This window comes from Nicotiana attenuata, unplaced genomic scaffold (assembly GCF_001879085.1).
Source record: "Nicotiana attenuata strain UT unplaced genomic scaffold, NIATTr2, whole genome shotgun sequence".
In the NCBI taxonomy this organism is placed as follows: Eukaryota; Viridiplantae; Streptophyta; class Magnoliopsida; order Solanales; family Solanaceae; genus Nicotiana; species Nicotiana attenuata.
Genome location: NW_017671640.1, coordinates 201,632 through 218,296, shown reverse-complemented (window position 1 = coordinate 218,296; position 16,665 = coordinate 201,632). Strand labels below are relative to the sequence as shown.

At 37.0% G+C, this 16,665-nt stretch overlaps 2 protein-coding genes and 1 pseudogene across 3 annotated transcripts; 2 read left to right on the top strand and 1 right to left on the bottom strand.

The window, feature by feature from the left end:
* The first annotated feature begins 351 nt into the window (after positions 1-351).
* LOC109209439 (probable serine/threonine-protein kinase At4g35230) lies at positions 352-10,197 on the top strand. Its single transcript, XM_019372704.1, has 9 exons — positions 352-938; positions 1,037-1,172; positions 1,602-1,735; positions 1,870-1,975; positions 2,629-2,714; positions 3,051-3,239; positions 6,375-6,548; positions 6,645-6,758; positions 9,500-10,197. Exons 1-9 carry the CDS (start codon positions 603-605, stop codon positions 9,752-9,754), a joined length of 1,530 nt encoding a protein of 509 aa, XP_019228249.1. The 5' UTR covers positions 352-602; the 3' UTR covers positions 9,755-10,197.
* A 520-nt stretch (positions 10,198-10,717) lies between these two features.
* Positions 10,718-13,471, top strand: LOC109209440 (annotated as a pseudogene). The gene is made up of 3 exons (XR_002065353.1): positions 10,718-12,304; positions 12,476-12,629; positions 12,754-13,471. The product of XR_002065353.1 is annotated as an endochitinase 3-like (transcript).
* Positions 13,472-14,151: 680 nt separating this feature from the next.
* On the bottom strand, positions 14,152-16,312 carry LOC109209438 (expansin-like A2). Its single transcript, XM_019372702.1, has 5 exons — positions 16,130-16,312; positions 15,815-15,924; positions 15,487-15,665; positions 14,707-14,839; positions 14,152-14,608 (listed from the first exon to the last, which is right to left on the bottom strand). The coding sequence occupies exons 1-5, from the start codon at positions 16,248-16,250 to the stop codon at positions 14,357-14,359; spliced, it is 795 nt and encodes a 264-aa protein (XP_019228247.1). The 5' UTR covers positions 16,251-16,312; the 3' UTR covers positions 14,152-14,356.
* Positions 16,313-16,665: the final 353 nt, after the last annotated feature.

The window sequence follows — 16,665 nt, the reverse complement described above, 5'->3', positions numbered from 1 at the left end:
GAGCACATAATTTGAAATGATAATGAGTAAATAGGCAAAAGATCAGGAAAATGGAGACATTCGGTTCGTAAAATTGGCAGGCTAGTAAAGAGACGTGCCGTTTGGAAAAATTTTAAGCACCTAAAATGAAGGAACAATGAGGAAAAAGGCAAAAAATTGGAGAAAAGGATAAATATAAATCCTTTATGAGAGGTGCCATGCTTTATATTTTTGTATATAGAGATCGCGCCACATGTCCCATATATTTGTTGATAAGACTCCCCTCCCGCGAAACAAATCGTACAGTAAAAATGATAAACTAAAGAATGCAACTACTATGAGTTTGACTTTAAGCTAAAGACAGATTTTAAAAGTCACCAAATCATGCTTTTAGTATCCACTAAAATATCTTTACCTATTCGATTTCAGACAGGACAGAAGGGAGAGGGTCGCACGACGGAAGTGTCTTTTTGTTGTTTTAACTGTTAAAACACAGCAATCCAACTACCTAGACGCTTGTCACTCTCTTTCTCATTTCTAACAGGAAGAGAGGGAGAAAGCAGAAAAAGTCCCATTATCCAACATGTTTCTCTCTGTTATCTGAGCATTTAACGGATAGAGTCATGGGCTGTTGTGAATCCAAGTTTTTTCCCAGTAATGAAACACACCCAGAAAACGACAAGCCTCAAAATCACGGCCCTATCCAAACCGAGCCATTCATTAATCGCCCACCCGCCGTCGCTGCTGCCGCGCCTGACTCCGCAACCATCCCCTCCTTTTCCGAGTTCTCATTAACTGACCTCAAAACCGCCACCAATAATTTCAGCTCTGAATTAATTGTATCCGAAAGTGGGGAGAAGGCCCCCAATGTAGTGTACAAAGGCCGACTCCAAAACCGCCGCTACATCGCTGTCAAGAAGTTCTCTAGACTCGCCTGGCCTGACCCTAAGCTCTTTGCCGTAATTATGCTTAACGAACTTAATTTTCCTTAATTGTTTTTGTCAATAATAATCTGCGTTTCAATCAGCTTGAATGTTTTTTTTTTTTTTTTTTGAAGGAGGAAGCATGGGGAGTTGGGAGGTTGCGGCATAAGAGGCTGGCTAATTTAATTGGGTATTGCTGCGATGGTGATGAGAGGTTGCTTGTGGCTGAATACATGCCTAATGATACTCTTGCTAAGCATTTGTTTCACTGTACGTTTTCTTGATCAAACTCTATAGAAGTAGACCTTAGATTCTTTAGTAAAATGAATTCTAACTGAATCTGTTACTCCTAATTATTTAATGTCCGATAGGCTGCTGATGGGCAATGTTGGACACTACAACTCTTATTAGATCTATTTTAGTCACTCCCTCCGTTTTAATTTATACGCCACGGAGTTTAATAAAGAAATTTAGAGTTCGGAAACATGTGGTCTTAAATATGTCAATAACATTTATGTGGCTATAAAAGCTTGTCATATAAAATGGAAGTTCAAGTTGAATATTTTTCAAACTTGAAAATGTTTCATTCTTTTTGGAACGAACTAATAAGTAAGTGTCATTCTTTTGGAACGAAGGAGTATTTAATTATCGGCTCCTCACATGTCTCCTGTAATTCGCTGCTCCACAAATTGTGTCCAGGGGAAAGTCAGATGATTGAGTGGGCTATGCGCCTTCGGGTGGCACTTTCCATAGCTGAAGCGTTGGAATATTGTACAAATGAAGGCCGTCCATTATACCATGACCTAAATGCTTATAGAGTTCTCTTTGACGAGGTATTATCAGGAACTATTTTCCCCTGTAGTTGGAGAAACTTTTGCTCTAGTTCCTTCGCTTAGTTAAAATATTGTATTTGTATCTTCAGCTTCTGCTAACAGGATGAGATTTCATACTTAACTGGTCTTTGTAGGATGGTGATCCACGACTTTCATGTTTTGGTCTAATGAAAAATAGTTGCGATGGGAAAAGTTATAGCACAAATCTTGCCTATACTCCTCCCGAATATTTAAGAAATGGTAAACATTTCTCAGCTTAGAAAAATTATCAGTTTTCTTATCCTCTTACTTTATGACTGCAGTCACCTTATTGCACCTCGAATTCATATTATACATTGTTTTTGAACCTTTTTGAATGAACCAGGATTCTACTTATGCATCATATTGCTATTTTCTTATGCTCCCATTCTGTCTCGCGGATGGTGAAGCTGAATATGAAATATATTCTTCTGAAGTAGAAATGTTTAATGTACTCTATGTTGGGAGTACTAATAGGTCATAAAGTGGATTCTAAATCAATGAAACTTTCAATTGTGTTTCCAATGGGCTTGTCATTAAACTATGTGAGAGACATGTGAAATCTGGAAATCTTTCAACTGCTTCCAGGAAAAAGAAGGCAACTATATGTATATTTTCTTTTCTAAGTAATGGTGCCTGTAATATACTGTAGAACTGTTTTATCATGTAGCCATAGATGAACTACGTTCAACAATGAAGGTGAAGAAGAATCTTATCAATTGCAAATTTTCTTGAGACTTTTTGTTCGTCTTCATTATAAATGGTCTAGCAGTTGATGGTTAGTAATTAGTCTATCTGCAGTATAGCTTAATGTGTCCCTTAACGTGCATGAATGGTCCTTATATCTGAAACATGATCTTAACTGTGTTCTCCAGGAAGGGTCACCCCTGAAAGTGTCATGTATAGCTTTGGCACGGTCCTTTTGGACCTTCTAAGTGGAAAGCATATTCCTCCAAGTCATGTGAGTTGCTCTCTCTCCCTATCACTCCCAGCAAAGTAAAGTAAGATGTTGCATTTTCCTCTTTGTTGGTCTATCTTATCCATAATTTACTTATCTGTGATGGTGAAATTGCCAAGAGGTTTGTAAATGGCATATTTTGATTTGATCTTTCATCCCTCAGTTGTGGGTGGCTGTGTTTCTAATGCCTGCTAACATGTCACTATAAATTACTATGAAACTAAAAGGAGGAACCTTGTTGCAAAATTAGATGTTTCTTGGACAATCTTAATGTGGAACTACGATTGCACTACCTTTAAAGAATTATCTGTAATGGTGAGATTTTGTGTTGGGATGTAGGCACTTGACATGATACGGGGGAACAACATCATCCTTTTAATGGATTCACATTTGGAGGGTAATTTCTCCACAGAAGAAGCAACAGTTGTTGTTGGTCTTGCCTCACAATGTTTGCAAGATGAACCTCGGGAGAGGCCGAGTACAAAGGATCTTGTTGCTACACTTGCTCCATTACAAACCAAAACTGAGGTAATGATCTAATTGGAATTTGATCAATTAACCCTAGAACAGAGATCCTTACTCCTAATCCGTATTTGAGGGGATTAAGACTCAAGAGCCTGGTTCCTAATCCTAACCAGATTGACCAAGGCTAGTAACTCATTCATCTCTCTCTCTCTCTCTCTCTCTCTCTCTCTCTCTCTCTCTCTCTCTCTGGAACATGTGCATCCAAATCTGTATTGTTAAGACTCTAAATTGTCAGGAGGTTGTCCTGATAATTTCCTTGTTATAAAATTAGATAACTGATAACCAAGCATCGAGAATTAAGTTGTTACTTATGGAAGATCGAATAACTTTATTTCCTGGAATATTGGTGTTTTAGAAGCTATAATTTCTAATTTTTAGAATTGACTTTCACTATTTATCCGGCCGCCTTTGCTTCAATTTGCAACATATCTATTATTTTGTACCCAACTTTTCTTTTACCTTTTCAATTTCTTGATTATCCATAAGCAATCTACCAACATCTTATTGATTTTGGTGAAGAATTTCGGGACATCAAATAGATAGAACTTGCAAGTTGATATCATTTAGATCTTAAATGAAGATTATGGGCCAATCCGCCTCAATTAACTGTTTTTGAGCCCGATTTCTTCATCCCCCTCTGTTATTTGGAATATCTTTGTGATGTCAAATATCATATTTGCCACTCCCACTTATTTACTCTGTTGACATCACAAAGATAACTGAAATAGCAGAGAGTGACGGTGAATTCGTGCCCAAAACCAGTTTGCTTCGGTGGATTAGCCCATAATCTTCATTTATGATCTTGATAATGATAGCACTTTCTCTTAATGCGTCGCAAGATCATGAACTATTAATGTTGAAACATGAGCAATGAAAAGCCTATGCCCGGAGTATGGGAATGTGAAACACTGAATGTTGGACATAGTATATCTGTTGTTCTTTTAAAAGATGGGGTAGCAAAAATATTAAAAAGATTGATTGATAATGTCTCTACTTTTTTATTAAACATAAAAGGCTTTAAATAGCCAACTTGAGAGCATAATATGCAGAAGAATCTGCATAACAGGAATTCAAAAAATCTGAAATATCTCAACAAACCTAAAAAATCTAACAGAAATTTAAATTCAAAAAAGTAGATTCATCCTAAAACTAAGACAACTTATTATGCTAAAAAATTGCAATAGTAACTAAAGCAAATCTTCAACACTCCTCCTTTGCTTCGGTTGCTCTAAAATAATTACTCCTCCTCAATTACTGCTTCAGCTGTTCGTGCTTGAGGACTATGTTGAGTGTGTTTGAACTTGCACACTTTTGGAACATGGCTTGTTTGTTTACAAATACTACATATTGCATCATGTCTCCACCAACAAAATTTTTCTAGGTGTGTTTTCTTTTTGCAATATTTGCAAAGAGGATAATTGACCTTTTCTTTTTTGTTTTGTGCATAAAAAGCACATTCAGTAACCATTTCTTGTCTAAATGCTCTTCTTTGTTCTTGTGCTTGAAGAGCACTTATTAATTCTGCATCAGAGATAGTAGAGAGATCTTTAGACTCTTCTAGAGAAGAAATTTTGGACTCGAATCTCTCTGGAACCGTCACAAGAATTTTTTCAACTATTCTGTCATATTTGAAATCCTCACCAAGCAACCTGATTCTATTAACAATAGAAGAAATCCTATTAGAATACCTAGTGATAGCCTCGTCTTCTTGCATTCTAAGAGATTCAAAATCCCTTTTCAAATTTAGAATCTGCATTTGTCTGACTCGATCACTTCCTTGATAGTCCTTTTTAAGCTTTTCCCAAGCTTCTTTTGCTGTCTCACATTCAATAATTTTAGAAAAAATTGAATCTGCAACTGAATTTGAACCACGATTTTGGCTTTGTATTTTTTGGTTTTCTCTTCTGAGTGGGTTTTAATTTGGGCAAGGGTAGGATTTGCAGGGGGTGGTTGTAATGGTCTATCTTCCATTACAACTTCCCATAAATCATAAGCTTCAAGATATGATTTCATTTTCACTGACCAAATCACAGATAGTTTTCACCAGTGAAAGTTTGTGGGGCATTCAAAGAGAGACTGTTGCTTGCCATGTTTGAAAATGGGTTTAAAAATTGATATTGGTTAAAAATGATTTTTTAGAAGAATCACAGATCCCGTAAGACCAATGAAGCTCTTGATACCATTGTTGGTTTTTCAAAAGATGAGGCAGCAAAAATATTAAAAATATTGATTGAAAATGTCTCTACTTTTTTATTAAACATAGAGGGCTTTGAATAGCCAACTTGAGAGCATAATATGCAGAAAAATCTGCATAACAAGAATTCAAAAAATCTGAAATATCTCAACAAACCTAAAAAATCTAATAGAAATTTAAATTCAAAAAAGTATATTCACCCTAAAACTAAGATAACTTATTATGCTAAAAAATTGCAACAGTAACTGAAGCAAATCTTCAGCAATATCACTATCCATGACATGTGAGAGGATAATGACTACAGGAACATGTATTGGACTCTACCATGTCAGAAAGTAAATCATCTTAGCCAAAACCAATTGCCAGTGGCTGAGTTAAATTATTATTTTTATATATTGTGACCTTTTACTTCGTTAATTTGAGTTTTTCTCCTTACAATTTTGATGTCATGCACTTAAATACTATAAGTGGCTGTTTAAAACTTAATTCCTAAGTTTCAACGAGTTCACACCCCTAGCATGTAAGGGACATAACTTCGTCACAACAAACAAAGTGCTTGCAACAAGCAGTTTGCTGGTTATTTTCTTACTCTAATCCTGTAAAGTTGGCAAAGAATATGGATGATAATCTGCTCGCTCATGGTTTAAATTTGTCTTTGCTTTCTCAACTGCTTGAAAATGTAATGCTGCATCACAGATACAATCGTCAGGTGCAATATGAGTAATATTGTGTTTCCAGCCTTCGTTGACTAGCTTTCCATGAGACAGCCTATAAAATAATCTGTTTTGTGTGGTTCAAATACAATTAGGGAATTCAAGTACTCAGAACACTTTGCTTCAAGTACTCAGAACTCAAGAATCTATAGCTAGGGGGAAAGCTCAACTAATATTGGTGAGAGCGAATGATTCAGGCAGTAAAATTATGCTGCTGTTATCCTATTTCAGATTCCATCTTATGTCATGCTTGGAATTTCTAAACAAGAGGAAGCCCAACCAGCCCCACCAGCCCCCCAGCGTCCTCTTTCACCAATTGGGGAAGCATGTTCTCGAATGGATCTCACAGCAATCCATCAGATATTGGTTATGACACACTACAGAGATGATGAAGGAACCAATGAGGTAAAATTGACTGGCACGATTGATTGCTTGGTTCGCGAATGTTAATCTCTCTTACTACTCTTACTAAAGGTCGGATCTGAACATTACTTGTACCAGTTATCTTTCCAAGAGTGGACTCAACAAATGAGAGATATGCTAGAGGCAAGGAAGCGCGGGGACTATGCTTTTCGTGATAAAGAGTTCAAGACGGCAATAGATTGTTATTCTCAGGTATGGTTTTCTATTGTAATTACTATGATTAAACATGTAAGTCACCTAGCAAATGGTGCAATTTAAATGATACAATATCTAGAAGATGGATATTAACGGCAATTTTCAATGTATCTGTGTGGTTGGAATCCATGCAAAAGCCCAAGCAAAAAATAGAATACGATAAAGATCTATATATGTGATACCAATTAGTCGGATTAAGTTTTAGTCCTGTTAGTGTGTTTTCTTTAGGTTCAATGTTTTCTATAAGTCTTTTAGTCCTGTCAGAGATATATATTCCAGTAGAATCTAGGGAACTTCTAGTAACTAGCGCTTTTCATTTTATTTTTTGTATAGTTTTATAGTTTATTGAACTGAGGTGAGCTTAAATGGAGTGGCTTAGCAGTGAGGATTCATATAGCCTACTCCAAGTTGCTTGGAATTGAGGTGTAGTTTTTGTTGTTATTTGTGTGATTCATCACTATTAGCTTGAGGAAATTATATTGATATACCGTGTTGGAAATTTGTAAGAGAATTTCTATATTATATGCAAAGTGCCAATCCTATGGAATGTATTACCTTTAGTTTGGTGTACAACATATGTTTATACCCTTATAATATTCTTGAATAATAATGAGGAAAAGCACATAAAATAAAACACTATATTCACAAGTTTTTTTTTGAGTAAGGTAACAGCAGTACACATACAAGTTTTACAAGGTGAACTTTTATTCATCACTATTAGCTTGAGTAAATTATATTTATATACAGTGTAGGAAGATTTTAAAAGAATCTCTATATTATATACAAAGTGCCAATCTTATGAGTGTATTACCTTTAATTTGGTGTCCAACATATGTTTATAATTCCTGAATTCTAATGAGGAAAAGCACAAAAAGTAAACACTATATTTACAAGTTTTACAAGGTGAACTTGCACAGCTCCCTGTGGTGGCTAACTTTATTATGTTTTACTTGTAAGTTCAGCTCAAAGTTGTGTTCCTTTAATAGCCAACTGGAATTTAGCTAGAGAAAAATCACAGGAACACACTATGAATTTGAAATATGCACGCTCATCAAGTGTGACATAAGATTTGGTTAATGATAAAATATTACCACCTTGGAATATTTTGTTCCCTGGTTTTTAAAACAACTACTTGTGTTGTTAATTTCATGTTTTGCCAAAACAAAGCAAATCTCTTTGAGGATAAATTATACAAATACCTAGGTTTCAAGTTGTGACTTTGCGATGAATTACTTGTACGAGATTTTCTCTTTTGTTGGTCCAAGTGTATGAACTGCTTCTTTCTAAAAACGTGTTGGGTGTGAGAACAAAGTCCCGCATTAGTAGCTGAAAAGAAAAAGAAACATATAAGGTGTAGGGACACTCTTAATGGTGTGAAGCCTTTTGGGGAAAACTATACAAGCTTGGCTCTAAGCGGACAATATCACCCAATATTAAGAGTGTCTTTGGGCTGGCTTAGCCCAACAGATGTTAATGTGAAATTTCGGTATATGCCTTTTTATTTCAAATTAAACATTTGACAGTTGATACATCTGCTGAGTTTAGGATTTTGATTAACAAGGTTCAGTATCTTTTTTTTTGCTCACTTGAATTTTCTTCAATGGTTTAAGAGGAGGCATCCCGAAGCAAGATACTCTTGGAATTGATGGGAAATTAAATATGAAATTAATGTTCAAAAGTTATAAATCGTACATTGTTTAGTAGAGTGACATATACTGGACAAGGATTTGCTTATGAATCAACCTATACTATGATCTCTAGCTTCTGCCAATAGCTTTTATGTCATGGATAAGTTAAGGTGGATTTAGGATTTGAAGTTAGTGGGTTTAGAGTTTTACTACTGTGGCAGTCAGCTGGAATCTTTATCCATGTTCAACTACTATAGCTGTCAGCTGGTATAGAGTTCTACTACTCTAGCAGTCAGCTGGAAACCCAAACTATTGAAGAACTGGAGCCTGTTGCAAGAGCACAGTAATATTGGGGCGATATTTAATGTGATCTTTATCTATGTTCAATATGTTATTGCTCTGTTGGAACCTAAGCAACTTATTATGCTGGGCTTAACTATTTTTTGACTAGATAAAAGTTGGCATGAATGTGGATTTTCTTTCCTACCTTAAGTTATCATTAATTTCTCAGTTGATCTACCGAAAAAAATGAAAAAAATCATTGATTTCTGAAAAAAGGATCATATCAAACTCTGTACAGAATTCGGTTTCCGAGAGATATGGGGGAACTTACTGATTTTTCAATTGAACAACTGAGGTTTTGGTCGTTTGGAGCAAGTTGTAGTGGGGAGAGTAAAAAATATTAATATCAATATTTAGTGTGAGATTATAAGAGGAAAGGACAACACAAGCTTACTGGTGCAAACTGATAGGAATGGCCAAATGGGATGGGTTAGCTGGTCAGGGCTTGGGTTTGGCTGAAGCGACAGATTGTTGGCCAAACTACAAATAACATTTAAGGCCGTGGGACCATGGGCCGCTGAATGGGAAAACGGAAAGTCAAACGATCCAAATGAGGAATTTCTATCGTGCTACTTTACTTTTCTTTCCTGTTTATTTATTGCATGGTCAGCATTACTCACATTTTTTGGGTTTACAACATTCTAGATTCACATATTTTTGGTACCGTCGTGTATCTTTCTGTAGTAGTGGTTCACTTCAAGAAGCTGAGTGAATGAAGTTAGAAAACTTGACTTTCTTAGCAAGTTACCTTTTGATTTGTTGTCACAGTTTGTAGATGTAGGGACCATGGTCTCCCCAACCGTTTATGCACGACGCAGTATCTGTTATCTCATGTGTGATCAACCTGATGCGGCCCTTCGTGATGCTATGCAAGCACAATGCGTTTATCCAGATTGGCCAACGGCTTTCTACATGCAGTCAGTTGCCCTTGCCAAACTGGACATGAACCAAGATGCTGCAGACATGTTAAATGAGGCTGCTGGACTTGAAGAGAAGAAGCAGAAAAGTTGGAAAGGATCGTAAAGGTATCCTGTTTCAGATAATTAAGTGATTGTCCAGAATTCATCTCCCCTGATTTATAAAAATGTTGATAGAGATATAGCCACCTTCTTGATTGCAAATGTATCCAGTTATTGGTAAGTTAATGATAGGTTCTTCTCCTTTTGGTCAAATATGATCAGCTTTAACCCGTAGATGATGTACGAGAGGAAAAGTGCTCATTAGGCTGCACAGGTTTAGCTCTCCACCCCCCACGTTTCCACTCTAAGATAAACAGATTTTGCCATACATATGTAATGTTGAAAACGTTTAATGGCTAATCGTTGCTTAGTAACATTCAGAATAAATTTGAATTCCATCAAGTGGACACCTGATAGTTCTTGTAATTGAGGCCTTTCAGCTTCTTATAAACTCCTTTCTCTAATGGTAACTGTTTATCCTACTGTATGTGAAAGTAGGAACTGAAATCACGGCTTTTTGGGTCTCAAGTTAATGTTGTTATGTATGTTCATGGAATACAGTAACATGTGGATTCTTTAAGAGAAAATTTGAAAGAAGCGTAACAGAGGACATATTATGGACCTGTAGTAGTTTGTAGATTCAGACGGATACACTACTGGTGGGCATCCACCAATCACATTTGTTCTGAATTTTCTATTGGATATGAGGGAGTTAATGGCTATTAATTCCTTTTTGGTGGTCGAAACAGAATTCACAATAGCCAAGATGACAAGGTGAAGGAAGTGAAAAAAGAAATTTAGCAGGAATGGTTGTGCCCGCACTACATGATGTCATTAAAGTGGAGAAGTCACCATTTTAAAGTTGCTTCCCTTACATTAAACTTCCACCTGCCTCGGAGCAATTTTATTACAATGCTGAAATTTACGAAGTGTTTAAAGTTTAGCCGCCTTAGAATTAATTTAAGACAAGTAGGTATGAAGTTGAAATCGCGGGTCTAAGGTGAAATTATCCCAAAGATATATGCCAATAAAAGTGAGCATATACCACAAATGCTACGCCTCACTCCCAAATAAAGTTGGGTTGACGATACAAGTGAGCATATGATATGGCATATTCTAACGACTCATCTTTATAATAACATGGCACTTCACCTTTAGTTTTAATCTATTGTAGAGCAAACAGTGAGATGCAAGGTAGCTCCATCAATGAACTCGACATCAACCGAGGTCTGAAGCTAAATGTGCAAGCAGAGGCATAACACAGTTTGTCGCAATAGAGAAAGCAGAAGAAGACGTAGGATAGCGGTCGAATAACAACACCTAATACTGACTCGAATTTAGCTTAAAGGATATATATATATCCTCTTTCTTTCTATGAATGGTTTGGTATAAAAGACCGAGAAAGACAAAGATGTGATGATTTTTTCAGGGGCTGCTACAAAGTTGATGAAGGTAACCTTAACAGATACAAAGACGTGAATGACTTTTTAAAGGGCTGATCTGGATTTGACCAACGTAGCCCTATACTCCATGTGTTCCATTTTATGTGGTGATCTTAAGAGTATGAGAGTCAAACTATTTGATTTTTGTGGGAATTAGGCAAAGAAATATTGACATATTTGAAACACAGTACTATGAGTCACAATTGTTTATAATTTAGAATATTTGATAAAATCATGGTTAAATTAAAGAAGGATTTCTTTCTAAATAGTTAATATATGATGTTACATAAAGTAAAACAGTACTCTCATATCATATTCGGAGTATTCATTTCAGTCTTTTACCAACCTATAAACACTTTATCCACACTCTACCAGGTACATTTCAATAATCAAAGAATGTTACGTGGTCTTAGACGATCAGCCAGAGGTTCAGCGAGTTAGACTCCACTTTTTTGTTTAATACTCCTATACAAAATGGATGTCAGGGACACTATATATTACAAAAACTTAAGAGCCGCCTATTAATATTTGTAACTTGTCAACTTAAGCTGCTGAATAAAATATTGGATAAGGGAGGCTATGAGATTATCCTTCTTTATTGAACGATATCTGGTCGCAAGTCACAACCTACTATATATATATATATATATATCCCCAACTCCTTTACTTGCTTGCCATCTCTTCTTCACCAATTCCGCAAGTAAAAAAGGTCAAAATGAGACTTTTGGAGTTCACAGCTCTTTCTTCTCTACTAGTCTTGTTTCTGCTCCTGGCTGTCTCGGCAGAACAATGCGGTAGACAGGCGGGAGGTGCACGTTGTCCCTCGGGAATGTGCTGTAGCAACTTTGGATGGTGCGGAAACACTCAAGACTATTGTGGTCCGGGGAAGTGTCAAAGCCAGTGTCCTTCTGGCCCTGGACCTACCCCAAGACCACCCACCCCTACTCCTGGTCCTAATACTGGGGACATCAGCAACATCATCGGCAGTTCCATGTTTGGTCAGATGCTCAAGCATCGCAATGACAATGCATGCCAAGGGAAGGGCTTTTACACTTAAAATGCCTTTATCACTGCTGCAAGATCATTTCGTGGCTTCGGCACCACGGGTGACACCACCAGGCGTAAAAGGGAGGTTGCTGCTTTCTTTGCCCAAACCTCTCATGAAACTACTGGTAAGCCCGCCCGCAATGCTACGTACCTTCACATTATAACCTTTAATTTCTCATATGCCAAATATATATATAGCAAACAAATCAATTGAGATTAACTCGAAATCGTTGGTAAACTTGGATGTGCGTTTGTGTTGATTAATTAATTGACAATATAATAGACCCTTTTGGCAGGAGGATGGGATACAGCACCGGATGGGAGATACGCATGGGGTTACTGCTACCTTAGGGAACAAGGCAACCCTCCTAGCTACTGTGTTCAAAGTTCTTAGTGGCCATGTGCTCCTGGCCAGAAATATTACGGAAGAGGCCCCATCCAAATTTCGTAGTGAGTTTTTGTAATTCTGTTTATATAGACACATATCTTCTCGCAATAGTGCTCTGCTCCTCCAAAAAATAACTTTTGGCATATCATGAAACATTAACTCTTATTTTTTTAATGTTTATTTCAGCAACTACAACTACGGGCCTTGTGGGAGAGCCATAGGGCAGAACCTCCTAAACAATCCTGATCTGGTGGCCACCAATGTTGTCGTCTCAGTTATGTCAGCAATTTGGTTTTGGATGACGGCTCAGTCACCGAAGCCATCTTGTCACGATGTGATCACGGGGCGATGGACACCATCGGCGGCTGACAGAGCAGCGAACCGCCTCCCAGGATATGGTGTCATAACAAACATCATCAATGGGGGATTGGAATGTGGTCATGGCTCTGACGCTAGGGTCCAAGATCGTATTGGTTTCTATAGGAGGTACTGTTCCATTCTTGGAGTAAGTCCTGGAGACAACATTGACTGCGGCAACCAGAGGTCTTTTAACCCTGGTCTCTTGCTTGAGACTATGTAATCGCCTCAGTTGTGTTTACTTTCACCCACACCCACCCTGGTGTAATAATCTATTAATTTGTGATATATAGGACCACGACTGTACCGTATACAATAAGCAAAGAGTTCGTTCACAATGTACAGTGGATGTTTCTTTTTTCTTTTTCTTTTTTTATATACTGGTTTGGGTACTAATAAATGAACATCAAGTAAGTGTTCGGCCTTGTGTGACATATGTGTGCCTTCTGCTCTAGCCTCTAAGTCACCAAGCAATTACTATTGATTTTATGGTCCATGAGGCACAAAATTTTTATGTGCGCAGAATGGTTAATTTAAAATTCATTAGAAATCTGTCATCTTAATTCCGCGTTCACATTATTATTTTTAGCCTTCACATCAGGAGTTAAAGAACATAGGTTCGAAAAAGATAGGTAACATTACCTTACTTGGCAGAGTCATTGAATTCGTGTAGAGTCAAGTTGATCAGCAATGCAGTTTCTGAATGAAATTGAGCATGGAGATGACTCTGTCATTCCGCTCCATATATTTTGATTCCTTGCCGGCTGCCGCGTACAAAAAGAATTTTAGCTTATTGGATTAGCCGCGTATTTGACGCTCTAGGGGTTATATAATTAGCAGGCCCTCATGGAGTGCCCTGTTTCACCATAGAGTCAGATAGGAAGAGGCCCTTGGCTTGTTCTCCAATGAGTTTACAATCAAGGAACCAAACTTGACTGTAAAATGGTCTTCTAGTTTTATTTGTAGAGGTCGTGACTAACTAATGGCACTTTCTTTTTGAAACTAATGTCACTTTTTAGTCCAATTGTGGACCATTAATATTACAATATCAATGCCAATTTGTCACTCTAATAAAATGGAATCAAACTACCACTCTTGGAACTGGGTTGGACAATTAAAAGAGAGTTTAAATAGAAGTTGAGATATCTTTAATATGATTCAGTATTGTGCATGGTGAAGTCTTTGCAAATATGAAGATCTCTACATAAGCATAGGGACAACTGGGACAAGGAGAGAAGTGTTTTAAAATATCTGAACATTAGTTTATGTCTTGGAAAGCTATAATACATATTATGAGCTACTTATTAAAACCCAAAAAAAAAAAAATGAAACTCCTATTATATCAATCTACATATATATCTTCTTTGCACCTATGGACGCAAGAACTAATGTCTACTCACAGAGATTGTGACAAGTGAAAAAAAAAAAAAAACTAAGGGAATTTCCAGGTTCCATCATCACAAGGAGAACAACCCTCTTGAGCAATGTCAGTGATCTGAAGTCGTGTGTCATAGATCACCCCATTTCTCCAATTAGCCGGTAGTACTGCCTTAGCCCAATACCACTTGCCGTCAAACCCGGCTGTCACCACCAACCTAAATTGCAATGCGCCCTTTGGTACTCTGCTTGTGTCCCAAACTGCTCCCTCATTTCGGCTCATGAAACTCCAGTTAGATGATCCAACCTAAACGCACCACCAACATTAGTTAATTGGTACAAAAACCAATAGTTCTACTCAACTCCAAAAGAATTTAAGTGTATAGTACTAACGTAGTAGTTTACCTGAGCTATATCAACACCAACAATTTCAGTTTGACCCCCTTGATACAAGAAGGTGATTGCTAGATAATTTGGCCTTTTGCTTGATTGTTCCACCCGAATAGCCAAATTCTTGTTTTTGAAATCACAAGGCACCCTGTCCCCACCAAAAATATTATTCCCGAAATATTAGCTTTAGCATATAACCATCCATCTGGAAATCTTATCCTATCAATTTTTCTCTAATGCAATCGTGAATATGTGTACATATCATGACTTCAATATAATACACGTGCATAATGCTCTGGACAGTGATGTTCACTTGTCTATCTAATCTAGTGGGGCATGCTAACATAATTTTCTTTCTTAAAAGGTTGGTACTTTTAAAAAATAAATAAAGAATATTTGGCAGTTGTAACAAAACCACCTAAGCTAGCATCACTATGGTGTGTTAAGGACTTGGAACGTATTATTTGTGGCTTAAACTCAAACAAATTACTCAAGTGTTCAATTTTGCAACATGAGAAATTTGTACTCTCTCTGTCTTAACGCCTCACGTTTCACTTCTCGAGACCATATGAAATTTGACTACCATTCTGAAATGTATTTTTTTTAATCGTATTGACATGATAAATTATATAAGTACTACTTTTTATATAGTTTTTAAATATTTATATTTAAATATTAAAATATTAAATTGATCTAGTCCAATTTAAAGCAAAAAAATGTTGCATAAATTGAGATTGAAAGAGTACATAGTATTAGACTAGTAGTGCACAGAGTAAGTGAAGGTAACCTACGGACCTTTTGTACTCGACATCGACGATACCGAGTTTGAGAAGGTCTTGAGCTTTGCCTTGATTAGCCATGGCGCTGAAAGCTCTGCTGCTGACTACAAAATCCGTCTGGTTGTTGGTATTCTGATCAGTTACAGTCACCGTAGTACCTTCCTTTGAACAAAGTTTTGAATTCTTGCATCTTATCTGCAATTCAATTAGGTTCCATAAATCAACTGGAAGAATATTGGATATATTTTCAGTGACTAAAATTTCCACTAGTTTTTCTTTTCTTTTGTTGAAATAAATTGAATTGCATATATGCTATGGGACGAAAATGGTAAATAAATTAAAACCTGATAACAAGCACCACAACGAGCTCCCTCTTTGTAGAGACTAGGAACTGCTGCTGCAAGCCGACCCCCATTAAAGCCTACAGCTGAGGAGCCATAACCACAAGCACCAGCTGTAGAATTGGAATCATACGCAAATAAAGAGTGATTAACAAGTGAAAAGAGTAGTATTATTTCTGAGAAGCCGATGCTCAATAAGTTTAAAAACAAGCTAGGTTTCTTTTCAGTTCCAACAGAAATATATAGTTTCATCAAGATTATAAAAATAAAGAAACGAGAGGGAATTGAGTAGGGGTAGAAAATATAAAAAAAGCTTACACTGAAGGGCAGAAGCCTTGGAAAAGTAAGCAACCTTTGATTGGTGGACACAGCGATCGCAAGCTGTTGCAGAGTAGATCATAAGAAGAAAGAATAAGCATGAAACTATAGGGAAAGCCATATTTCTTTGGTCAAGAAAAATGTAGAGAGAGGATATACTGACTGACTGATTGGGGAGTGGCGAGGTCTATATAAATACTCTGAAGAAATGATTGAAATAGTAATAGTAGCCTCATAACGCGTGCACTCAACGATATGTCGCGTTTGTTTTTTAATTTTGTTGCCGTGTATAGAGCAAAAGGGAGGAACAGTAAATAAATCCAAACAGGAGATAAGGAAAAAAGAAACACGGATACATACACCAAATGCCAATACGCGGCGGGGAGTAATTCTAGGAAGGAAGTGAAACTAGATAAAATGAATAACGATAGTGGCGGATATGCTGGCAAGTAGCACACTGAGGTTAGTGCGGTGTCCACACGCCGACTAGCTGCTAATGCTCTTTTACAACAAAAGTGTACATAACTTCTATTGCG